The sequence below is a fragment of the Serinus canaria genome, chromosome 1A, assembly GCF_022539315.1.
Source record: "Serinus canaria isolate serCan28SL12 chromosome 1A, serCan2020, whole genome shotgun sequence".
Taxonomy (NCBI): Eukaryota; Metazoa; Chordata; class Aves; order Passeriformes; family Fringillidae; genus Serinus; species Serinus canaria.
In genome coordinates, this window is record NC_066314.1 from 244,349 (window position 1) to 269,715 (window position 25,367).

The 25,367-nt window shown below is 61.9% G+C and overlaps 1 protein-coding gene across 1 annotated transcript in view; it reads right to left on the bottom strand.

The window, feature by feature from the left end:
• Positions 1-25,367, bottom strand: part of SND1 (staphylococcal nuclease and tudor domain containing 1) — a 72,553-nt gene that overhangs the window by 35,154 nt on the left and 12,032 nt on the right. Inside the window, exons 6-7 of the mRNA XM_050985098.1 lie at positions 21,360-21,473; positions 872-961 (exon numbers count right to left, since the gene is read on the bottom strand). Of these exons, the coding sequence (XP_050841055.1) occupies positions 872-961; positions 21,360-21,473 (204 nt within the window). The remainder of the gene's footprint in view (positions 1-871; positions 962-21,359; positions 21,474-25,367) is intronic.

The following is a 25,367-nucleotide window of genomic DNA, read 5'->3' on the forward strand; positions in this document are numbered from 1 at the left end:
TCCATTGGGCTGGGATGTGTCCACAAGGAGCCTCCTAAGGGACACAATCCATAAGGATGGGCCCTGGAGTGATGGGGATGGACAGAGCTCCCAAGGCAGGCCAGGAACCAGGGCAGGCTGGGCTCCCCAAATTCCAGAACTCCTTGGAATCCCACAGCTCCTTGAAACAGCCAGGCACCCAGGGCAGGCTGAGCTCCCTTAATCCCAGAACACCCTGGAATGCCAAGGTCACCCTCCACAGGCACCCAGTGCCAGAGCCAATTCCAATCCCTGACCCAACACAGGGCACAGCAACGGCGGATGGCAGAAAACTGGCACCAGTAACCCGGGAATGGCTCAAACTGGGACCACCCTGAGGCGCCAGAATCCCATTCCAGACCCGGTGCTCCCATCACAAATCCCACCAGCACTCCCACATTCTTTTCCAACTTTGGGAAGCACCAGATTTCCCATTAAAAAAATCTCCCGAGCTGCTCTTTTCCCCTTTCCCTATTTTTTCGGACTGGCCGGGCAGGCTCCGAGCTGGAAAGATCCAATTAGGCACCGAAGCAGCCCCGACGAGCAGCGACGAAGGGAATTGATTTTATTTGACTGTTTTATGAGCATTGGAAAATTGCATCCGGAGCGTTCGCTCCGCTGGTTAACACATTCCTCATTCCCGGAATTGCCCTGAACCAGCCTCGGAAAACAGCCAGGGAAACAAAGGGAGACCGAATTCCTGGGAAATGGGGAGTGCAACGTCGAGGGGCACTCCAGCCTTGGGGGCATCCTGGAATTTCCCAAGGATCCACAGAGCAGCACCTGGATCAGACTCATCCCCTCCTTCATTCCCTCACCCTCACTGTCCCATCCCTCGCCCCTCCCTCCGTACCTTCTTCCCGATCAGCTTCTTGCGCAGGAATTCCCGGGCCTCGAACATGTAGGGAATGTCGTAGAGGGGCCTCAGCTTCCTGTTCTTGTCCTGCCGAGAGAGGGCACTCAGGTCAGGGGATTCCCAAATCTGCCCCATTGCCCCCCAGTTCCACGTCCCAGTTCAGGCTCTGCTGAATCCCGAGGGGACCCCGGGATGATCCCGACATCCCCCGGGAGGTGCCGGCAGCCTGGTGGTGCCAGGTCGGACATCTCTGAGTGACAGCTCCAGGAGGGAGTGGGATGATGGAATTTGGGCAGGGGGTGACCAGGGCATCTCCTGGAGTCAAATCCCTGCAAAGGCTGAGCAAAAAGGGGAGATTCCCAAAGGAAACGGGGATTCGACCCAACACAATCCAACACGACCCAGTGTAACTCAACGAGACCTCAAGTGACTCAGCGTGACCCAACACGACCCAAAGTGACCCAACAGTGACCCACTGTGACCCAAAGTGACCCAACACGACCCAAAGTGACCCAAAGTGACCCAACACGACCCAAAGTGACCCAAAGTGACCCACTGTGACCCAAAGTGACCCACTATGACCTAAAGTGACCCAACACGACCCAAAGTGACCCAAAGTGACCCACTGTGACCCAAAGTGACCCAACACGACCCAAAGTGACCCAACACAATACAGCATAACCCAAGTGACCCAAAGTGACCCACTGTGACCCAAAGTGACCCAACACAACCCAAAGTGACCCAAAGTGACCCAACACAACCCAGAGTGACCCAGCATGACACAACACAACCCAAAGCCACCCGGCCCAGCCCAAGCCAAGCCAGCTCTGGTGGAGGACAGCCCTGGGCAGTCGCTCTGCTCATGCCACGGTGCCCTGGGCACGGCCCCCTCACACCTCCCCAAGCTGGGGAGAAAATCTTGGAAAAGAGGGAGACCAGGCCAAAGCAGCCGGACAGCGAGGAGCAGAGTCAGACGGAGAGGGAGCGGGCGGACACGGGCGGCGGCACTCGGCTCCTCCCTAAGGAGCGAGGCTTTGGCAGGGTTTATTGTCCTTGACTCCGCTCATTCCCAGGCTGCTCCTTGGAGACATTCCCTCCTCTGCCTGCTTCGGCCGGGGATGGGAATGGGATGGATCCAGAGAGGGGATCCCTGGGAACCCACAGCCAGTGCCTGTGATGGGAATGGGATGGATCCAGAGAGGGGATCCCTGGGAACCCACAGCCAGTGCCTGTGATGGGAATGGGATGGATCCAGAGAGGGGATCCCTGGGAACTGTGGCACCTCCTGCCCCCACAGCAGGTCCCAAAGCAGGTCCCAAAGCAGATTCCAGTGCTGCTCCTGCCCCTGGAGCTGCGGGAGCTCGGAACAAGCACAGAGGAGCTATCGTGGCACCACCAGCCTCTCCCTCTGCCCCTTCCCAGGGGAGCACAGCTCCCCCTTTCCAAACTTCCAGCCCCTGGCCATGGGCTCCTGGAGCATTCCCAGTCCCCAAATCCTCGGGGTGACCAGGACCCTTCCATCTGTGGGATCCAATGGATCCGGGCCCTGGGAGGCTCCAGCCCTCACCAAGGTCACGGCGGAGCTCCGACACCAAGAGCGGCAAAGCCCTGTGCAAACACTAATTAATCCTCACTAACGAACTCCAAATTTATGGCTTAGTTAAGTGTCTGTCTGGCACAGGCTGTTAAATCCCTAATCCCATCCCGCCGGAGAGCAGGAAGCGGGACAGCAAAGCCCTGGGTGGCCCTGGCACCTCCCGGCAGTGCCGGGGGCTCAGGGGCCGGCAGGGAATTCCTGAGGGAGCCGTGGGGGCAGGATCTGAGCCCTCCCCAAAGCTCCTTCGGGTCTGCAGCCACTGGGACCACCCCAAAAAAAGGGACCACTCCAAAAAGGGACAACCAGCACAGACCCCCCCCCAGCACCAGTGCCATTCCTAAGCCACACTGGGATCCATGGTGCCATCCTGCCAGTCCTGGATCTGCCATGGAGGTGGGATCTGAGCTCCTTCAGAGCAGATGACAGGTCTGCAGCCATGTGGGACCACCCCAAGAAGGGACCATCCCAAAAAGGAGTCACCCCAAAAAGGGGTCATCCAAAAGGGGACCATTCCATAAAACTGAGTCACTCCAAGAAGGGGTGACCCCAAAAAGGGACCATCCCAAAAAGGAGTCACTCCAAGAAGAAGTTATCCAAAAGGGGACCATCCCAAAAGAAGGAGTCACTCCAAGAAGGGACCATCCCAAAAGAAGGTGTCACTCCAAAAAGGGACCATCCCAAAAAAAGGAGCCACTCCAAGAAGGGGTCACCCAAAAAGGGGATCCCCAGCGCAGGCCCCCCGGCGCTGTGCTGGACCCACGGCTGCACCATTCCAGTCCCGGATGTGCTGGCGCTGACCGAGCCCTCCCACCCTGCTGCTGCTGCAGAACGCCAATTCCCTTTGGGAATGCTCCCCACAGGGGCTGGCGGTGCCAGGAGCAGGATAATGGGAAGGTTTGGGTGCCCAGCCCAGGCCCCGCCGCCGCCCTGCCAGCCCCATTAAACGCGGCCCTGCTGTCCCACAGCAGTGACATTCCCGGCGCAGGGAAGGCGGCAGCTGACGGCTCTGGGAAGCCGTTCAAGACCTCGGACGCTCAGCGGAGCTTTTGCAAATAAACACAAAAAAATCAATGGAACAGCGGGAAGTTAACGGAATTCCACCGCCGGCAAACTCCGGCAATTTCCGACACGGAGAAGGATTTTGTTGGGTCTAGCCCAGTTTCCGAGGCAGGAGCTGGATCCCAACAATGAATCCCCTCGCGAGCTGTGGCTGCTCCATCCCTGGAATGTTCACATCCAGGCCGGACAGGGCCTGGAACAGCCTGGGATAGCGGAAGTGTCCCTGCCCGTGGTGGGACTGGACGGGCTCTGAGGTCCCTTCCAACCCAACCCAGCTCATCCCAATCCACTCTGGGATCCAATGATTCCATGAAATGCCAGTCCCACCTCTCCTCGGCTGCTGGAGAGAGTCATCAGCCACTGAGAAGTTAATTAAGCCCAGGGATCTGAGGCTCACTTAATTAAAGGTGAGCAGCGAGGACGTCGCTCCATTAGTGCCAGAGCCGGAGCCGCATCTTCAGGGAGCTGCCAGGAGGGGGGCACCCGCTCCCTTCCCTCCTGGAACACAAACACTTCAATCCCAGATTTGATGGGATGCACCCGCTCCCTTCCCTCCTGGAACACGGACATTTCAATCCCAGATTTGATGGGAATGCTCTGGTCTATCCCAGGCTAGGGAAGCCGGGCAAGAAAGTGACTTTTTGGTTCCAGTGAGGGATGGAGCAGCTCCAGAGGGGGAGGAGAGACGCCTGAGTTCCTTCCTCCCAAAACAACGCCCACGGCCAGAGCACCCGACAGGGGTCAGAATTCTGGCTCTCCTCTCCAATTAACAGCATTACACCGGGCAGGGCCTAATTAAGGTCTGCTTCCAGGGAAGCAGCAGCCCATATCCACTGCCAGAATTCCAGGGGGGAACTGACCATGGAGTGCTGCCATTCCCAGCTGCCAGGGTCCCGCTCCCAGCCCCTTCCCGAGGGCACAGGGTGGGGGTGATGATGGATGCAGGCACAGCTGGAGCGGCAGGAAATGCTCCAAGAGCCGGGAGGGCAACTCCAGCTCCACATTCCAGGGCTCCCCAGGGACTCTGCAGCCCCGGGGGGATCCCAGGGTGGGGGGAGCCTGCTCCATTCCCCTCGAGGGAGAAGGATTCCACCCGGAGCAAGAGAGGCTCCTGGGAATCCATGGAGTTGCAGGCTCCTGCTCCCGGGAAGCCGAGGCAGGGAAGGGGCGATGGCTCATCTGCAGTGTCACGCTTCACCCTCGGCTGAACCCGCCTGGGATGCGCCAGGTGGGAAATCCATCCTGGAGATCCATCCCAGAGGCCGTGACAGGGAACAGGCAGCGCCTGGAACACGCATCCCACTGACCCAGGGGTGCTCAGGGCAGGGGGAATGGCCCATTCCCCCGGGATGAGCCAGAGCTCCCAGCTCCCCATGCCAAGATTTTGGGGTTTTATTCCCAGAATTCCGGGTGCCAACACCCAAGGGGGGGTTCCCAGTGGAGCCGAGGGGACCCAGAGCCTGGTGGCACTGTGGGATGGCAGGTGGGGAGAGCCCCCCCCCGTCCCTGCCAGCGCAATTAGGGAAGCTCATTATTTGTAAAGTAATTAGCAGAGCTAATCAACTCCCAGCGCCAGGGCGGAATGAGCGGGAGGAGAGCGGGAGCTGCCAGCTGGAAACGCCAGTGCTGGGAGGGGGACCCGGGGACACTGCAGCCCCCAGAGTCCCCAGGGTGGGGCCCTGGGCTGGGGAACGATCCCACCCGGAGCAGGAGAGGCCCCAGGGAAGGGGCGATGGCTCATCAGCGGTGACACGCCACGCTTCACCCTCGGCTGAGCCCGCCTGGGATGTGCCAGGTGGGGAATCCATCCCCGAGATCCATCCCGGGGCTGGCAGGGAGGTGACAGCAACAGCAGGAGCGCTGGGAACAGGCGGCTCCCAGGAAAGCTCCACTCCACCCCGGCCTGGTGCCACTCCTGCAGCTCCCTCCTGGTGTCCCAGGAGCCTGGCAGGGCTGGCAGGGACACCGGGAGCTGCAAGTGACAGCCCTGAGGCCTGCGGGGATGTGCCACACACGGGGACAGGGATGAGCGGCTCCCGGTGACATCCTGGTGACACTCGCAGGCAGCCCCAGGCAGGTGCTTGGTCAAGGAGCGACGCCTCAAGAGAGCACTTGGCTTCTCCTGCCTCTCCTGCCTCTCCTGCCTCTCCAGCCTCTCCTCCCTCTCCAGCCTCTCCAGCCTCTCCAGCCTCTCCAGCTTCTCCTGCCTCTCCTCCCTCTCCAGCCTCTCCTCCCTCTCCAGCCTCTCCAGCCTCTCCTCCCGTCTCCAGCCTCTCCTCCCCTCTCCAGCCTCTCCAGCCTCTCCCCTCTCCAGCCTCTCCAGCCTCTCCTCCCTCTCCAGCCTCTCCAGCCTCTCCTCCCTCTCCAGCCCTCTCCAGACCTCCCAGCCTCTCCTCCCTCCCTCCAGCCTCTCCAGCCTCTCCAGCCTCTCCTCCCTCTCCAGCCTCTCCTCCCTCTCCAGCCTCTCCACCCTCTCCAGCCTCTCCTGCCTCTCCAGCCTCTCCTGCCTCTCCAGCCTCTCCAGCCTCTCCAGCCTCTCCAGCCTCTCCTGCTTCTCCAGCCTCTCCTGCCTCTCCAGCCTCTCCAGCCTCTCCTCCCTCTCCAGCCTCTCCTCCCTCTCCAGCCTCTCCTGCCTCTCCAGCCTCTCCAGCCTCTCCAGCCTCTCCTCCCTCTCCTCCCTCTCCAGCCTCTCCAGCCTCTCCAGCCTCTCCTGCCTCTCCAGCCTCTCCAGCCTCTCCAGCCTCTCCTGCTCCACTGCTCCCGCTCCCTCCTTGTCCCCACTTGCAGCCGGTGCCGCAGTCCCTGAGAGCCACTCGAGTGACAGGAGCTGGGCAGTGCTGGAGCCTCTGAGGGCACTGGGGCACAGAGGGCACGGCCAGGGGCTGGTGGGAGAGGGCAGCAGGGCTGGAGAGCCGTGGGATAACTGAGGCTGGAAAAGCCTCAGAGCCCCTCGAGTCCGACCATGCCCAGCACTGCCAAACGTCACATCCCCACGGCTCTGCAGTGCCTCCAGGGATGGGGACCCCACCCCTGTGCCAGGCTGCACAGACATTTCCAGCAGGAATTTCCCCAATATCCACCCTGAGGCTCCCCGGGCCCAGCCTGGGGCCGTTCCCTCTCTGGGACTGTCCCGGGGCTGTGACTCCAGTGCCGACCACCCCCACCCCAAAGACAACCAGAGCCACCCCACGTCCTCCCCAGCAACTCCAGGGCATCAGCATTCCAGCTGGGAGACCCCAAAGGGGGGTACAGGACCCCAAAGGGGGGTACAGGATCCCAAAGGAGGGTACAGGACCCCAAAGGGAGATACAGGACCCCAAAGTGGGGTACAGGATCCCAAAGGGAGGTACAGGACCCCAAAGAGGGGGTACAGGATCCCAAAGGAGGGTACAGGACCCCAAAGGGGGGTACAGGACCCCAAAGGGAGATACAGGACCCCAAAGGGGGGGTACAGGATCCCAAAGGGGGGTACAGGACCCCAAAGGAGGGTACAGGATCCCAAAGGGAGATACAGGACCCCAAAGGGGGGTACAGGATCCCAAAGGGGGATACAGGACCCCAAAGGAGGGTACAGGATCCCAAAGGGGGATACAGGACCCCAAAGGAGGGTACAGGATCCCAAAGGGAGATACAGGATCCCAAAGGGGGGTACAGGATCCCAAAGGGGGGTACAGGACCCCAAAGAGGGGGTACAGGATCCCAAAGGGGGATACAGGACCCCAAAGGGGGGTACAGGACCCCAAAGTGGGGGTACAGGACCCTAAAGCGGGGGTACAGGACCCCAAAGGGGGGTACAGGACCCCAAAGAGGAGATACAGGACCCCAAAGTGGGGTACAGGATCCCAAAGGGGGGTACAGGACCCCAAAGGGGGGTACAGGACCCCAAAGTGGGGTACAGGATCCCAAAGAGGGGTACAGGACCCCAAAGGAGGGTACAGGATCCCAAAGAGGGGTACAGGACCCCAAAGGGGGGTACAGGATCCCAAAGGGGGGGTACAGGACACCAAAGTGGGGTACAGGATCCCAAAGGGGGGTACAGGACCCCAAAGGGAGATACGGACCCAAAGGGGGTACAGGACCCCAAAGAGGGGTACAAAACCCCAAGGCGGGGTACAGGATCCCAAAGGGGGGTACAGGATCCCAAAGAGGGGTACAGGACACCAAAGTGGGGTACAGGATCCCACGTCCAGGACAAAGTTGGGGTCAGGACAGCGACCCCGAGAGCCCGGAGCAGGACAGCCCCGGCTCCTGTGGGAATGCTGCTCCCATGCCGGGCTCTGCTCCCTGCTCACTCCAGGACATGCTGTGCATGACCATCCTCATCATCCTGGGCAGGGATGAAGGCTCAGGGAGCTGGAGCAGGAACGCTGCAGGACAAATGGGAACGGCGGGGAACGATGGAAGCGACGGCACGGAAACAACCGGGGCTGCTTCAGCACAAGGCAGAACTATAAATAATAAAGTTATAAATTATAGAATCTGGGAATCAGGGGTTGAGTTGGGTGGGAAGGGACCTCACAGCCCCTTCAGTGCCACCCCTGACGTGGCAGGGACACCTCCCACTGTCCCAGCCTGGAGAGGAGAAGGATCCAGGGAGAGCTCAGAGCCCCTGGCAGGGCCTGGAGGGGCTCCAGGAGAGCTGCAGAGGGACTGGGGACAAGGGATGGAGGGACAGCACCCAGGGAATGGCTCCCACTGCCAGAGGGCAGGCATGGATGGGATCTGGGCAATGAGGAATTCCTGTCTGGGCTGGAACTGCCAGAGCAGCTGGGGCTGCCCCTGCATCCCTGGCAGTGCCCAAGGCCAGGCTGGACACTGGGGCTGGAGCAGCCTGGGACAGTGGGAGGTGTCCCTGCCATGGCAGGGGTGGCACTGGAGGGCTCTGGGGTCCCTTCCCACCCAGGCCATTCCACGGTTTTATGATTCCAACCTTCCTGACTGAGGAAGAACTGGGGAAGAATCCCTTAATTTGGGCTGGGGTGCCGACAGGAGCTCCCCAAGGGGCTGTAACCCCGCTGGCAGCTCCGTGGGGCAGCAGGGCGGGCAGGGCCCTTTGCAGGGAATTACTGGGGCAGCCTCCGAGCACGGGGGATTCAGCATCCAGCAGCGCTTGGCTCCGTGCCCCTCTCCGGGGCTGATGAGGAAATTGAGACATCCCAAAATATCCTCTCCTTCCACAGATCACTGGCGGTTTTCCCTTCGTCATTTCCCCACCGCAGCGCTGGAACTCGGCCTTCAACGAGCCCGACTGCCCCGGGAGCTCCGCAAGAGCTGCTCCCTCCCAGGGAGGCTGAGATCCCTGGCAGAGCTGTGCCAGCAGCACCCCTGCTCCAGGCATCCAGGATCTCCGGGATAAACGGGAGACACGGCCCTGCTGCCACAGGGGTCTTGTCCCAGCCACTGGAATTCATCCCTCCTCAGGCTGTGCCTCCCTCAGGAAGGAACTGCCCAGAAAAAGGTGGAAGTCACAGGAGCTGGAATTATGCTGAATACCCTTTGGCTGCTGGAATGCAGATCCTCAGCAGCAGCACCTGGAACTGGGGCACGGCATTCCAGGCATCCCAGACTGGGCCCTTGGAACTGGGGGAGGCATCCTGGACACCCCAAAGTGGGCACCTGGAACAGGGCACTGCATCCCAGACCGGCTACCTGGAACTGGGGGATGCATCCCAGACACCCCAAACTGGGCACCTGGAATGGAGGGGTGCATCCTGGACACCCCAAATCTGGCACCTGGGACAGAGCACTGCATCCCAGTCACTCCATCCTGGGCACTGGAATTGGGCTGCTGCATTCCAAGCATCCCAAACTGCGCCCTGGAACTGGGGCAATGCATCCCAAACTGGGTACCAGGAATTGGGGGGCTGCATCCCAGACACCCCATCCTGGGCACTGGAATTGGGCTGCTGCATTCCAAGCATCTCAAACCAGGTACCTGGAATTGGGGGACGCATCCCAACCCCTGCCACGGTGGGAGATGCTGGTTCCAGGCTACCCTCGCCCAGAATCCGGCGGGAGCAGCCTCAGGATGTGGCTCTGAGGGCCACGTGGATTTGGGAATCCAGCAGCGCTTTGGCTGCTCCGCTCCCACAGAGAGGGAAAACGGGGTCAGCGTTCCCGGAACAGGGATGATCCCGACCCAGGGCCTGGCTGAGGGACACTGTGACACCGGGGGATGCCTCTGCTTCCTAAAACCGTCACCGAGGGGACGGGAATGGGGACAGGGCTGAGGACAGAGGCAGCAGCTGCTGCCAGGCACGGCCATTTCAGGGCTCCGGGAGGAGCCTCCACACTGTCCCCGTTGCTATCCCGGATTTCAGAGGAGAACTGCAGATCCTGAGGGATGCACAGCGGGGCCGTCCCTCCGAGCCCTCCCTGCCCTGGATTTGGGGTCGCGTGGGAGGGGATTCACTCCCGGCCCCTTCTGTCCCTGCTCCCGGCGGATTTCATTGCTGTGGATCCTCCCACACGGCCCCGGGGGCACCGGGACCCTGAGCGGGGTCAGGGCAGGACTTGGGAGTGCGGGAATGTGGGAGCAGCTCGGATCCCAGCTCAGATCCCAGCTCAGAGCCTAGCTCAGAGCCCAGCTCAGATCCCAGATCAGATCCCAGCTCAGATCCCAGCTTGGATCCCAGCTCGGATCCCAGCTCAGATCCCAGCTCAGATCCCAGCTCAGGTCCCAGCTCAGAGCCCAGCTCAGATCCCAGCTCAGATCCCAGCTCAGGTCCCAGATCAGATCCCAGCTCAGATCCCAGCTCAGATCCCAGTTCAGATCCCAGCTCAGATCCCAGCCCAGAGCCCAGCTCAGATCCCAGCTCAGATCCCAGCTCGGATCCCAGCTCGCATCCCAGTTCAGATCCCAGCTCAGATCCCAGCTCGGATCCCAGCTCAGGTCCCAGATCAGATCCCAGCTCAGGTCCCAGATCAGATCCCAGCTCAGAGCCCAGCTCAGATCCCAGCTCAGGTCCCAGATCAGATCCCAGCTCAGGTCCCAGATCAGATCCCAGCTCAGAGCCCAGCTCAGATCCCAGCTCAGATCCCAGCTCAGAGCCCAGCTCAGGTCCCAGCTCAGTTCCCCGCTCAGATCCCAGCTCGGATCCCAGCTCAGATCCCAGCTCAGATCCCAGCTCAGATCCCAGCTCAGATCCCAGCTCAGATCCCAGATCAGATCCCAGCTCAGGTCCCAGCTCAGGTCCCAGATCAGATCCCAGCTCAGGTCCCAGCTCAGATCCCAGCTCGGATCCCAGCTCGGATCCCAGCTCAGATCCCAGCTCGGATCTCAGCTCGGATCCCAGCTCAGATCCCAGCTCATATCCCAGCTCAGATCCCAGCTCAGATCCCAGCTCGGATCTCAGCTCGGATCCCAGCTCAGATCCCAGCTCGGATCCCAGCTCAGATCCCAGCCCAGATCCCAGCTCGGATCCCAGCTCGGATCCCAGCTCAGATCCCAGCTCAGATCCCAGCTCGGATCCCAGCTCAGATCCCAGCTCAGATCCCAGCTCAGATCCCAGCTCAGATCCCAGCTCAGATCCCAGCTCAGATCCCAGCTCAGATCCCAGCTCATATCCCAGCTCAGTTCCCAGCTCAGATCCCAGTTCAGATCCCAGCTCAGATCCCAGCTCGGATCCCAGCTCGGATCCCAGCTCGGAGCCGGAGCTGCACCGGAGCGCTCCAAGCCCACCCGCACGTGACGGAGGGAAGGAGGAAAAGCAGCTGGAGAAAAGTAGGACAGCAGGGCCGGGAGCGAGGGAAGAGCTTTGAAGGATGGAGCTGCCTCCCCTCTGCGGGGCTGGGACAGAGGACACCCCGAGCTGTCACCGTCAGTGTCATTGTCACCGTCACTGTCACCCCTGCCCTGCTCACAGGGCACTCAGAGACCCCCTCACCAACCCCAGGGGGCTGCACTGTGCCAGCGGGTCTGGGGAAAAGGCAGGATGGATCTGTCAGCCACGGCACAGGCAGGATGGATCCATTATCCATGGCACAGAAAGGATCCCTGGCACAGGCAGGATCCCTGGCACAGGCAGGATGGATCCATTATCCATGGCACAGGCAGGATCCCTGGCACAGGCAGGATGGATCCATTATCCATGGCACAGAAAGGATCCCTGGCACAGGCAGGATGGATCCATTATCCCTGGCACAGACAGGATCCCTGGCACAGGCAGGATGGATCCATTATCCATGGCACAGACAGGATCCACAGTCCAGCCCCAGTCCCTGGCACAGCCCAGGACCAGCACACCCATGGTGACACTGAGGCTGTGCCAGTCCGTGCCACCCCTGTGCCAGCAGGGGCCCAGCCCTTCCTCACCACCAAGCCCTGCAGATCCAGAGCAGCTCCTCCATGGACAGTCCTTTCCAAGGGCCTCACAGCTTTGCTACTTGCACTGGGAATTTTGGGAGGTTCTGAGGTGCTGCCAGTGTCACCAAGGATGGTCGCTGCCACCAGAGTCCAGGAACTCGAGCTGGGGGAAGGGGCTGGGGGGGCTGCAGGTGGCAGGGAGGGACGTTCCCAATCCATCCCCCCCTCCATCCCATCCGTCACGTCTCCAAATGTCTGGCACTGAATGCAGCCGGTGCTAATGGAGGGGGAATATTCATGATTCCCAATTCTGGGAGCGGCGCCGGCAGAGGTGCAGGAATGGCGGTGTTCCCACTGTTCCCACGGCTCCAACCCCCCAGCGCTGGGGAGGCTCCCAGCTCCCGCTCCTGAGCACAGAGGGATGGGTGCCCTGGGATAAACACGGAGCCCTGGCCCCGCTGGGACCCCCTGTGAGCACCCCGAGCCGGGAATTGGGGGGGTGGGATGTGAGCCTGGGCCAGGCCTCGGGGCCGGAGCTTCCCCGTCCTGTCCCGTGCGGATGGAGCTGCTCCTGTCCCCTCCCCGCCCTGCTGGGTGACAGCACCGTGTGGCCCAGCTCTGTCCCCGGGGTCCCCTCGGCCACCCCCGCAGGTGACCGGGCAGGATCCGGGGCGATGCCGGAGCCGTGCCTGCTTCCCACCCGGAGCAGAGGCTCCGGAGCCGGGAGATGGGAAGGGAGCCAGTGCAGAGGCTCATCCCACGCGAAAATCAGGGATCGATTCCCGAGGCACAAGGGCCGGAGCATTAATTGCAGAGCTCAGCTCTGTGCCAGGACCGAGGCGCTGCTCCAACTCAGCGCAATTTTCCATGTGCTGAGGAATTCCAGCAGCTCCCGAGGAGCTCAGAAGGTCAAAGCTCCTCTCTCCCAGCAGCGTTTTCACGCTCATCCAGCCGAGCGACAAACAGCCAGGGCTGGGCACGGACCAAACCTCTGGAGCAGCATCCCCGGGAATGCGAGCTGGCAGGTGCCTGGATCTCCCTCCAAGCATCGGTGTCACAACACCAGGCAGGAATTACAACAGAGGAATTGCAGCACTTAGCGGGAAGCGGCTGGGGAAGGATCTCGGCGCAGCCCGCTCTCCGGGGACTGTTCCTGCCACGCGGCAGACCCGCGTTTCGGCGGCAGCAGATGGGCTGAGCGGGGCCTGCTCGGAGCAGCGCGGCCCCGGGGCCTCCCGGAGCTGCTGCCTCCCGCCAAAGCTGCTCCGTAATTGCTGGCGAGCTCCTGCCCAGCTCCCCGGCCGGCTGCGGGGCTGGCCGGCTGCTCCAGCACCAGCCCGGCTCCTGCTGCAGCCCCAGCGCTCCGGGCTGGAGTCTGCTCCCGTTTCGCTGCCGAGCTGCTGCTCTCTGAGCCATGAGCAATTTCCTGGGATGCCAGCAGCTGTAATCCATACAGGAACCCAACTGTGCCAGCTCGCAAATGAATCCAACCCGGAGCAGGCCTTGTACCTGGCGCTGGCAGCTCCCCCGGGAGCCGGCTCCGCGCCTTTGGACATTTGCTCGCGGCCCGGCAGGGAAATCGCTCCGAGGCAAAGCCGAGCCCTCCCCCGGACCCCCCCCAGCCGGAATTTAACACCCAGCGCTGCCGGGAGCCGCCGTGCCGCAATCCAGAGGCGCGGGTTAAACACCAAGGGCTGCCTTTCCAGGCAGGAATGACTTTGGGAGCGGCAGGAGGCTCGGCAGCCGCAGATGCAAGCGAATCATTTTTCCCGGCGCAGCACTTGCTGCCCGGAGGGCACATTCCAGGTTCCCAGAACATGCTGACTGCACTCGTCTTCTCCCTGGAAGCGACTGCAGCTCCCATTAAATATTGATCCGGGAACTCCGGTGCCCCCGCGCCTCCTCTCCTCGGCTCTGCCAATATTTAGAATCCATTAAAGTCGCGTGCGGAGCACTCGGAGCCGCGGCGGCTCCGCACCGGCCACGCCGGCAAATCAGTTCGGTTACACAACCCGCGGATGAGCTGCCATGATCCCTGTAGCTGTAATTTAGCGGGAGCGGGCCCGGATGAGTTCATGGCTTTGTTCCTCGTTAATCTTTCATGCTCGTTGAGTGCGGAGCAATTTGTGTAGTACAAACCCTGCGCCACAAATCGCAGCCGCGACCTGCTCCGCGCGCATCCCGCCCGGCATTCCCAGCGGGGCCGCGGCCCCGGATTCAACCCCGCATCCCCGGGAACGGCTCCCGGCACTGTCCTCACGGCACCCACAGGGACAAGGATTCATCCCCAGGAACGGCTCCCGGGACTGTCCTCACGGCACCCACAGGGACAAGGATTCATCCCCGGGACTGTCCTCACGGCACCCACAGGGACAAGGATTCATCCCCGGGAACGGCTCCCGGGACTGTCCTCACGGCACCCACAGGGACAAGGATTCATCCCCGGGAACGGCTCCCGGGACTGTCCTCACGGCACCCACAGGGACAAGGATTCATCCCCGGAACGGCTCCTGGGACTGTCCTCACGGCACCCACAGGGACAAGGATTCATCCCCAGGAACGGCTCCCGGCACTGTCCTCATGGCATCCACAGGAACAAGGATTCATCCCCGGGACTGTCCTCATGGCATCCACAGGGACAAGGATTCATCCCTGGGAACGGCTCCCGGGACTGTCCTCATGGCACCCACAGGGACAAGGATTCATCCCCGGGACTGTCCTCACGGCACCCACAGGGACAAGGATTCATCCCCCGGGAATGGCTCCTGGCACTGTCCTCATGGCACCCACAGGGACAAGGATTCATCCCCGGGAATGGCTCCCGGGACTGTCCTCACGGCACCCACAGGGACAAGGATTCATCCCCGGAACGGCTCCCGGGACTGTCCTCACGGCACCCACAGGGACAAGGACAACAAGGCGGGGACACAGGGGCTCAGCCGAGCTGGGGATCCCCGGTTCCTCCAGGCTCGTTACCAGAAGGATCACGGAATGCTGTGGGTGGGAAGGGGTCTTAGGGACCATCCAGTGCCACCCCTGCCATGGCAGGGACACCTCCCACTGTCCCAGGCTGCTCCAGCCCCACTGTCCAGCCTGGCCTGGGGCACTGCCAGGGATCCAGGGGCAGCCCCAGCCTGGCAGCCCCGGGGATTTGTGCCGGTGCCTCCATCCCTGCAGAGGGTTTGGCAGAGCCCACCCAGCCATTCCCGCCTGGAAATCGCTCCCTGTGCCAGCCCCTCCTCCCAGCCCTCGCCTGGCAGGGCTGTGGCATCGCCCGCGCTCCCGAGGGTGCCAGCGCAGCCTCTGCAGGGCCCAGGAACGTTCCCAGCTCCCGGCAAGGCGCTGCCAAGCCGTGCAGCCGCCCTCTTCCCAAAATCCAGCTGGCTGCTCCCTGGAAAAGCTCCCGGCGGACACCTGCAGACCATCTGTCGAGCGGCACCCACCGAGCGGGACCGGGCCCCAGGCTCTCCATGGGTACCAGGGTGGCTCAGAGCCGGGAGCAGCAGCTCTTTTCCAGGGATGGAGCAGCTGGGATTGCTAAAAATGGGTGGGATGGGATCTTTCCCAGCTCCTTTCCCAGTTCTCCCGCAGGGTTATAAATCCACCGGGAACAGCCTCAAAAGCTGAGCTCCAGGGGCCGGGCCAGGCTGCCCTTGGCCCCAAGGTCATTCCCTGCCCTTCCTGCCTCCGGCAGGGCTGGCAGAGCTCCAGGCAGGTCGCTGGTACAGAGCTCTTCCAATCCCACAGAAATATCCCAGGAACCAGCGAGGCACAGGGAAAGGAGCAGAGGGCTTTGATCAGTGTGGGTAAAACACTCCCTGAAATCTGCTGGAATGTGGCAGGATGAGCAGCCACATCCACCACCCCTCCCAAGGGAACGAGGGACACAGAGCAGCCACAACATTCCCAGCACACAAAAATCCTGAATCCAGGAGTCAAACCCTGGCACCTCCGAGAGCAACTGGAACCCCGGAGCCCCTGGGATCTGCAGGACACAGAGTGCCCAGAGAGCCGGACACAGCCACGGGAATCCCAGCTGGCACCACCCTGGGAGCACCCTGGAATGTCCCACATTCCAGCCGGGATGCCAATCCCTGGCTGTGAGGGTCCCACGGGAGCAGGGCCTGGATGATCCAGCAGCTCCCTGCCTTTGGAATCACAGCAGAAAGCCAAGGAACCTGCAGGGAGCTCCTCTGAGAGCTGGGAAAAAAATATCCAATCCCAAATCCATCTGTTCTCCCTCTTTCTGAAGCCATTTCCAGCTTTCCTGTGCTGCCAGCTTTTCCCTGCCAGGGCAGTGGCAGCTCTGGGAGGCTCCCCTTGCTCCAGAGCAGGCACAGCACCAGGATCCCCCATCCCAAATCCCAGCCAGAGGGGCCCAGGACCCCTGCCCTGCACTGGTGTGGGGCAGAGGGACAGGAACCAGCTGCCATCCAGGGGAAACATGGAAAACCAGAGAGCCTCAGCTTTGCATCCCTGGAAAAGACGTTTGGAAGTGTCCCAGGGCCATCCCAGCAATCCCTGGAGAAATCCCACACCTGCAGTGCCAGCCTGATCTCGGCTGTGCAGGTGGGACCAGGGAGTCCTGGAGCAGCCGGGAAAGGAGCTGGGATATCTCTGCTCCCAATCCCACTTCCAGGGCTCCCAAAAGCTCCCAAACTCTGGAGCCCTGGCAGCCTCCAGGTCCCTGCTCCAGCCTCCCCGCTCCCAGCCCACCCCCAGCAGCCTGCCTGTTCCCTGCTCCTCCCCTTGAATCAGGATCCATGTGCTCGACTCCCCCTCCTCCAGAGAATTCCCAATTAAGAGATCAATTTAGATAAATTGGGGATTGGAGCAGATTTGTGCTGCAACTGCCGCAATCCAGAAAATTCCGCCGGAGCCTGGAATGGGGCTGTCCAAGGGAACGAGCTGTGATTGGAAAAGGGAACGGAAATGTCCCAAACTCTGGGAATGGTGGTGGCACCAAAACCCAGGGAAGCTCTGAGGCACAATCACCACAGCTGGATCCAGCAGGTCTGAGCCCCCCTCGCTCTTCCCAGGAATTGGCTCTTCCTTCCCATGGAACTGCCAGACACGGCTCAGCTCTGCCTCTGGATGGATCCAAGGCCAGCCAACTGCTCCAGGGAACAGGAAGGATCCATCCCCAAAATGCATGGATCCCAAACCCCACCACAGGTTTGGGGCTGAGCACTGGGTGAACCTCAGGAACAGCTTCCCTGCATCCACAGGCACCTGGAGCATCCCAGGGACTGCAGCATCCCATGTTCACAGCCATGTTCAGATGGGGGCTGCATCCCAGGGAGAGCTTCCAGCCATCCCAGAGAGAGCTTCCAGCCTTCCCAGGGAGATTCCAGCCATCCCAGAGAGAGGTTCCAGCCATCCCAGAGAGTGGTTCCAGCCATACCAGAGAGAGGTTCCAACCATCCCAGGGAGACATTCCAGTCTTCCCAGAGAGAGATTCCAGCTATCCCAGTGAGTTTCCAGCTGTTCCCCCACCCCAGGGTGGCAGTGCAGCACCTGGAGCAGCAGGAGATCCACCTCCATCCCGCTCCGTGACGTTCCCGGACAGAGCCGAGCGCTGGGGACGTTCCCGGCCGCTGCTCCCGGGATTCATCCAGCACTGGGAGATGAAAGGCTGGAGATGAAAGGCTGCAGGATCCCATCACACTCCGTTTTCCGTCTGTCACTTCCCATCTCCTCCATCCGGAGCCGTGGGAGCAGCAATTAGCGCTCGGCAGGTCGGGATGGGATTCCCGACGGAGCTGCCATATCCCGGCGCTCCTGCTCCGGCAGGGAGGAGAGGCTGGGAAGAGCCCTCAGAGGGGCACTGGGGGGAAAAGCCTTCCAGGGGAGCCTGGAATCAGCCCTGAATTGTATTACATACATTTTATATTTTATATTAAATAAAGGTACGCGTGTTCCTAGAATTTATATGGATCCCAGGACTGCCGAGGCTGGGAAAGCCCTCCAGGTCACCGAGTCCAATTTGTGCCCAATCTTCACCTTGTCCCCAGCCCTGAGTGCCACATCCAGGAATTCCTTGGACATCACCAGGGATGGGGATTCCAAATTTCCCCTTCCAAGGCCTGACCCCCCCTTTCCAAGAGGAAATTCCTGCTGATTCCACCCTGAGCTCCCCTGGCCCAGCCTGAGGCCGTTCCCTCTGCTCCTGTCCCTGTTCCCTGGAGCACAGCCCGACCCCCTCCACTGGTGCATTTTCAATAAATGCTCAGATGTTATAAACATTCCGGTGGATTTTCTGTAAATCCTGACACATTCCACGGATGTGCCCACGCAGAGATGTCCGTGCTGATATTTGATCCATAAACAAATGTGTCCACACTCCCTGAGCTCCAGATCCACCTCTGGAATGGCAGCCGGGATGGGGGTCCCAAACCTGAGTCCCAGCGAGGGTGGGTTTGGTCCCTTGCTGAATTCTTGGATGTTTTTCCCACAATTTTAACTGCTGGTGTGGAAGGGAGGAGCAAAGCCATCATTAATTGCACTGCCAGGTAATTAATGACAGCACCAGGGACGGAAACATGACAGAGCTACGGAAGGATGAAACCCTGGGAGAAATAATTGGATTTAACAGGAGCATCCCAGGCCAGGGGGACCTCGGGGAGACCCCGGTGGGGCAGAACTGGGACCAGCACAGGACACAAAACCTCCCAGTCTGGGTGCCCGGGGCAGGGCTGACACAGACTGGAGCCAGGGCCAGCCCGAGGAGGAGGAGGAGGAAGCAGAGGAGGCAGAAGGAAGCAGCTCTTCTTCTGAGGACTGAAAATTCCACCTTTCCCGGGGGTCTGGCAGCACCCACAAACCCTGGATGTGCCCTAAAGGTGGAGCTCATTCCAAATGCTGATCCCAGTCTGTGGGAACAGCCAGGGACAGACACAGAGCAGCCACAGAGCTGAGATCCGGGGACCTTGGGGTGCTGAGATGTGACTCTGGGGAACCGGGATGTGACCCTGGGGTGCCCAGATGTGACCGGGGGTGCCGGGATGTGACCCTGGGATACCGGGATGTGACCCTGGGGTGCCGGGATGTGACCTGGGGTGCCAGGATGTGACTCTGGGGTACCCAGATGTGGCTCTGGGGTGCCAGGATGTGACACTGGGGTACCCAGATGTGACCCTGGGGTTCCGGGATGTGACTCTGGGGTGCCGGGATGTGACCCTGGGGTGCCGGGATGTGGCTCTGGGGTACCCAGATGTGACCCTGGGGTGCCGGGATGTGACCTGGGGTGCCGGGATGTGGCTCTGGGGTACCCGATGTGACCCTGGGGTGCCGGGATGTGACTCTGGGGTGCCGGGATGTGACCCTGGGGTGCTGGGATGTGACCCTGGGACACCCCAGACTCAGGGCCCCCCGGGAGCTCCCGGGATTCGGGAGGAGCGAGCACCGCGCGGTTCCGGGGCCGATCCCGGAGGATTTGCAGCGGATCCATCCGGCAGCGCGGCGGGAGGGCCGCTGCCTTTCCCTGCCTTCCTGCAGTCTCCTTGGAGACTGCGGCCGCTCCGGAGGGGATCCCGCTGCTCCCGCTGCTCCCGGCCCTGCCGAGCCCATGCCAGAGGAGCAGCGGGAAGAGGGGATCTGGGAAGGTATCCATAATTCCGTGTGGCCAGAACAAGGCGGCGTGCGGGGAGGCAGGAATTTCCAAATTCCCGTTCCCACAGCAACGCGGGGTCACCTCGGGAGCCGTCACCCGCTGGCACGGCCGTGGTGCTCCAGGATGGAAAACAGCCTGGAAAAGGTGGGTTTGGAGCAATCCTGGCTCGGCCCCCCTCATGTGCACGGGCAGGAACCTTCCCAGGAACCTTCCCAGGAACCTTCCCAGGAGCCTTCCCGGCATCTCCAGAGGCGCTGGAGGAGGAGGAGGAGGGGGAGGGACGTGCCAGAACAAGGCAGGCGCTCTGAGGGCCTCAGGAGCTCCGTGATCCCACAGCTCCGGGCACATTGGGCATGGAGGGAACAGCAGCAACATGGGGATAAATCCCTGCCCTGAGGAGCCCCTGCGGGGCTGGCACCACCGAGAGACAGCCAGGAGTGCCCAGCTCCTGCACCCACAGCGCTGTCCCAGAAAGGGACACAGGGATCAGAGCCACATCCTGGCTCCCAGGGCAGCTCCAGAGCTCCGAGTGGGATGGAGACTCTGTGAAGAGGGATCAATCCCGCATTCCAGTTTCTGGAACAGCTCCAAAGCTGCAAGCAGGGTCAAGCAGTCTCTGTGTGACACAGGAATCAATCCCTCATTCCAACTCCTGCAACAGCTCTGGAGCTGTGAGGGGTGAAGGAGACTCTGTGACACAGGGACTGATCCCTCATCCTGACTCCTGGCACAGCTCTGAGCTCTGAGCACAGCCAGAGACCCTTCCTGTGAGACACAGGGACCGACCCCCACTCCTGGCACAGCTCTGGGCACAACCAGGGACACTCCGTGTGTGACACAGGGACCGACCCCTCATGCCCACTCCTGGCACAGCCCCGGAGCTCCGGGCAGGGCCAAGGGCACTCCCTGTGCCCAATCCCGGCTCATCCTGGCGCTTTCCTGTCCCTGCCAGCCCAGCTCTGGCACTCTGAGCGGGGCCAAGGGCTCTCCCTGTGCCCAATCCCGGCTCATCCTGGTGCTTTCCTGTCCCTGCCAGCCCAGCACCAGTGCTCTGAGCGGGGCCAAGGGCTCTCCCTGTGCCCAATCCCGGCTCATCCCGGCGCTTTCCTGTCCCTGCCACGCGCTCAGATCCGGCTCCAGCAGCGCCGGCCTGAGAGAGCCTCAAACACAGAGAGCAGGGACCAAGCTGTGCGGGAACAATGCAGCCTCTTCCAGCCCTTCCCAACGTTCCAGAGCCCGCCAGGAACCCCTCGATCCCGAGCCACCGGTCACGAGCCGGCCCCGGCGTCCCTCGGAGCCCAGGACACAGCAGCTGCTCCTCTGGGCAGGGGAGAGCCCCCAGAGCCCAGCCAGCCCCACGGCCCAGGGGGAGGGAAACCGAGGATTCACCCACTCAGGAGCAGCAGTGCAGCCTGCCATGCCTGCCCCACGGGTGGGGACATGAGGGCGTGGGGCCACAGGCACAGATATCCCTAAGGATCATCCCACAACCCCGGCCAGGAGCACCCACGGAACACGGGGGAAACTGAGGCAGGAGAAGAGGGACGGAGCCGTCTCCCTGCAACCATCAGTGCACGCTCCAGCCATTCCCAGGCCTCCTGCATCCCATGGGATGGGCTCCCGCAGGAAGGGAAAGGGGGCATGGGCATCCCAAAGGGAGCAGGAGCCCCACGGGAGGGGGCTCCACACAGAGCCGATCCTGGTCCCCTGCCCGGCCCCTTCCCATCCTCCTCCCATCCCCGCCCTGTCCCCACAGTGTCCCCAGGCGCTGTCCCTGCAGTGTCCCCAGGCGCTGTCCCCTCCCTGGGCCCTGTCCCCGCAGTGTCCCCAGGCGCTGTCCCCTCCCTGGGCCCTGTCCCCGCGGTGTCCCCAGGCGCTGTCCCCTCCCTGGGCCCTGTCCCCGCGGTGTCACCTGGGCGCTGTCCCCCTCGAGCCGCGGTGGCCGGATGCTGGACAGGTGAATGGTTTTGTGGTCCCCGGAGTTGAGCTTCACCACGATGGCGTCGGCGTTGAGCACCTGCATCACCTGGGGACAGAGACAGAGCTGAGCGTGGGGACAGCGGCCAGCTGGGCACACCAAGGGCCAGGTGCCACCCTGACACCGGCTCTGCCACCCTGACTGCCACCCCCAGCAGAGTGAGCAGCCCCAGCCCCATCCGGGCTGTCAGCAGGGGAGTGTGGCTCCTGGCATGGTGACACGTGGCACACCAGGCCACTGCCATCTGTGTCCTGTGCCAGGGCTCAGCCCCATGGGTTTCATTCCAGAGGCAATTCCAGAGGGGCAGGAGCAGCAGCTGGACACTGGACAAGGGATGATGCTCGGGGAGGAGAGAGCAAGGACAGCCCATGGTGGGAGCAAACTAATCAGGATCATAAAGTCATGGAATCCTGGAATGGTTTGGTGGGAAGGGACGTCAGAGCCCCTCCAGTGCCACCCCTGCCATGGCAGGGACACCTCCCACTGTCCCAGCCTGCTCCAGCCCCAGTGTCCAGCCTGGCCTTGGACACTCCAGGGATGCAGGGGCAGCCCCAGCTGCTCTGGCAATTCCAGCCCAGGCAGGAATTCCTCATTGCCCAGATCCCATCCATGCCTGCCCTCTGGCAGTGGGAGCCATTCCCTGGGTGCTGTCCCTGCAGGCCTTGTCCCCAGTCCCTCTGCAGCTCTCCTGGAGCCCCTTCAGGCCCTGACAGGGGCTCTGAGCTCTCCCTGAAGAATTTCCTTCTCCAGGCTGGACACTCCCAGCATTCCCAGCCTGGCTCCAGGCAGAGGGGCAGGAGGATCCCAGTGGGCTCAGAACACAGGGGTGGGTTTAACATTCCCAGTTCTCCAGCCCAGCTGAGTAGAGCTGCTGGATACTCCAGTGGCAGGACAGGAACCTTCCCCTGCCTGCTCCCAGCACAGCCCAGTGCCCCCAGTCCAAAAGGCTCCCACTGCTCCTTATCCAGCAGGATCCCAATCCCACACATCCCCGGCAGGAGCTGAGCCCACTCCAGCCCTCTTTGCCCAGCAGTCTCACCCGCCCCTCCCAGCGTGCTGGGCCAGAGGGAGAGCAGGATTTAAGGAATTCTGATCTGAGCAGACACCACGGAAGCCCGTGGGAACGTCCCGGCCTCTCCCAGCTCCCAGCTCCTGGATGCTTCCTCGGCAGGAGCAGCCCAAAGCCGTGTGCCTGCCAAGTGGAGTAATCCAATCTCACGCTCCAGGGCATCCAGGGGCGAGGAGGGAGCGGCCTCTCTCCTTCCTGCCGCCCAAGACTTGGGAAAAGCAGGATGCGAAGCGGAGCTGCTGCAGCCAGGGCCGCTGCGGGTCAGCTCCGGGGGCAGATCCCGCGCTCCATTACACATCCAGCACATGCTTCCCCGGGAGCCGCGGGAGCCGCGGGAGCCGCGGTCACATCTCATTTGTTCCCTGGCAGGAGGCAGCAGCCGGCCAGCGGCTCCCGGCGCTCCCGCGGCTCCCGGAGGCGCGGCCCGGATCCGAGCGGGAGCGGCGGGAGCGGGGACTGGCCGGGCCCTCCGGCCCCCGGCGTCCCTCCTCGGCAGGAGCGACTCACGGGACCCTGCACCGGCGTGAGCCGGCTGCCAGGGGGTGCAGGACACGGGAGGCAGCAGCACATGGATGCAGCAGGACACGGGATGTAGGACATGGGATGCAGCAGCACATGGATGCAGCAGGACACAGGATGCAGCAGGATATGGGATGTAGGACATGGGATGCAGCAGGACATGGGATGAAGCAGCACATGGATGTAGGAAGACACAGGATGAAGCAGGATACAGGATGCAGCAGGACATGGGATGCAGCAGGATATGGGATGCAGCAGGATATGGGATGCAGCAGGATCCAGGATGAAGCAGAATACAGGATGTAGGACATGGGACACAGCAGGACATGGGACGCAGCAGGACACGGGATGCAGCAGGACACGGGATGCAGCAGGACATGGGACACAGCAGGACATGGGATGCAGCACGACATGGGATGTAGGATACAGGAGGCAGAAGGATACGGGTGGAGCAGATGATGGGATGCAGCAGGACATGGGACACAGAAGGACATGGGATGCAGCAGGACATGGGATGCAGCAGGACATGGGATGCAGCAGGACGTGGATGTAGGATACAGGAGGCAGCAGGATATGGGTGGAGCAGATGATGGGATGCAGCAGGACATGGGACACAGAAGGACATGGGACACAGAAGGACATGGGATGCAGCAGGACACAGGATAAATCAGAATACAGGATGCAGGACATGGGATGCAGCAGGACATGGGATGCAGCAGGACATGGGATGCAGCAGGACGTGGATGTAGGATACAGGAGGCAGCAGGATACGGGTGGAGCAGATGATGGGGTGCAGCAGGACATGCAGCAGGACACAGATGTAGGACACAGGGCGCAGCAGGACACGGCACCTGGAGCAGGGACATTGTGTCTCCCAGGCAGGACAGAGCCGGGTGGCAGCAGGAGCCACGAGGGACCTCCAGGGTCCCTGCAGGGCCCTGACCCAGTTACAAAGGACCCCTGCAGGACATGGGATGCAGTAGGATACGGGATGCTGGAGGACAAGGGAAGGGACATGGCACCTGGAGCCAGGGCTCCCACGGGATGCCAGTCCCAGGCAGGACAGAGCAGGGTGGCACGAGGGGCACGCCCAGGTGCCCACCCTCCCTGGGCAGCCGTTCCCTCCTGCTGGAGCCACAGGGAGGGCAGGAGAGTCACAGGGGGTGACAGGGGGTGACACGGTGACAGAACAGGCGACTCAGCACCGCCCCGGGGCCGGGGCTTTGTCTCCCCCCACGTTCCCAGCCCACTGCAGCCACTTCCCTTATCCAATATTTATTGTGGCTTCTCCTGCCTGCGAGAGGCCCTTTGATAACGGGATTGGAAGGATTATTTTTTTAAAGCTCTGCAGCTGTTTCTTGCAGAGCCAGCACGCTCTGGCTGCTGCTTCCCACGTCCCCCGGGCTGGGAGCAGGGAGGGCGGCTCTGGAATGTCCCTGTGGCACCGGCCACCCCGGTCCCCCCCTTCCCATCACCGCGCTCCAGGGCACGGAGCTCACGGCCCTGCCCTTGCCCAGATTTATCAGGGAAGATTTTTTCCCTCACTGCAAGAGCTGGGCCCAACAAAGCCTCCAGTTTTCCCCCCGGGGCTTTGCTTGTCCCCAGTACTGGGGGCACACAGGGAGGGAGAACTGGGATGAGTTCAGGACACAAAACCTCCCAGTCTGGGTGCCCCAGACCCGGAGTCTGGACCAGCCTGAGGAAGAGGAAGCAGAGAGGGAAGCAGCTCTTCCTCTGAGAATTTGAAATTCCACCGTTCCCGAGGGTCTGGCAGCACAACCCCACCCCCACAAACCCTGGATGTGCCCTAAAGGCACAGCTGATTCCAAATGCTGACCCCAATCCATGGGGAACAGCCAGGGACAGACACAGAGCAGCCACAGAGCTGAGATCCAGGGACCTCAGGGTGCTGGGATGTGACCTCAGGGTGCTGGGTCTCCACTTTTAGGGATGGTTTCCCTGGGAGCTGACAAGGACCCCCATGCTGGGACCATGGGGACGTGTCCCCACTCCCAAAGCTGCTGACTGCTGTGCTCCCAGGACAGCATCCCAGTCCCAGGACAGCATCCACTCTTGGGATGCACAGAGAGCATCCCCAAGGCTGAGGGTGACCTTCTGCACCCCAACAAGGACGGAGGCACTTGGGGAGCCAGAGCCCAGCACCACGAGAGGCTCAAGTGTCCCCCTCCATGCCAAAAATGTCCTTTAGAGGGGTTTTGGCAGGGTCTGGCACTCGGTTCAGCCCAGGAGCAGCTCCCACCGAGCTCGGGGATGATTTGGCCACGACCAGAGCTCCCAGCACAGGGACTAAAAAACCCAGGATCAAAGGAGCCGGGCCGGGCTCAGCCCATCCT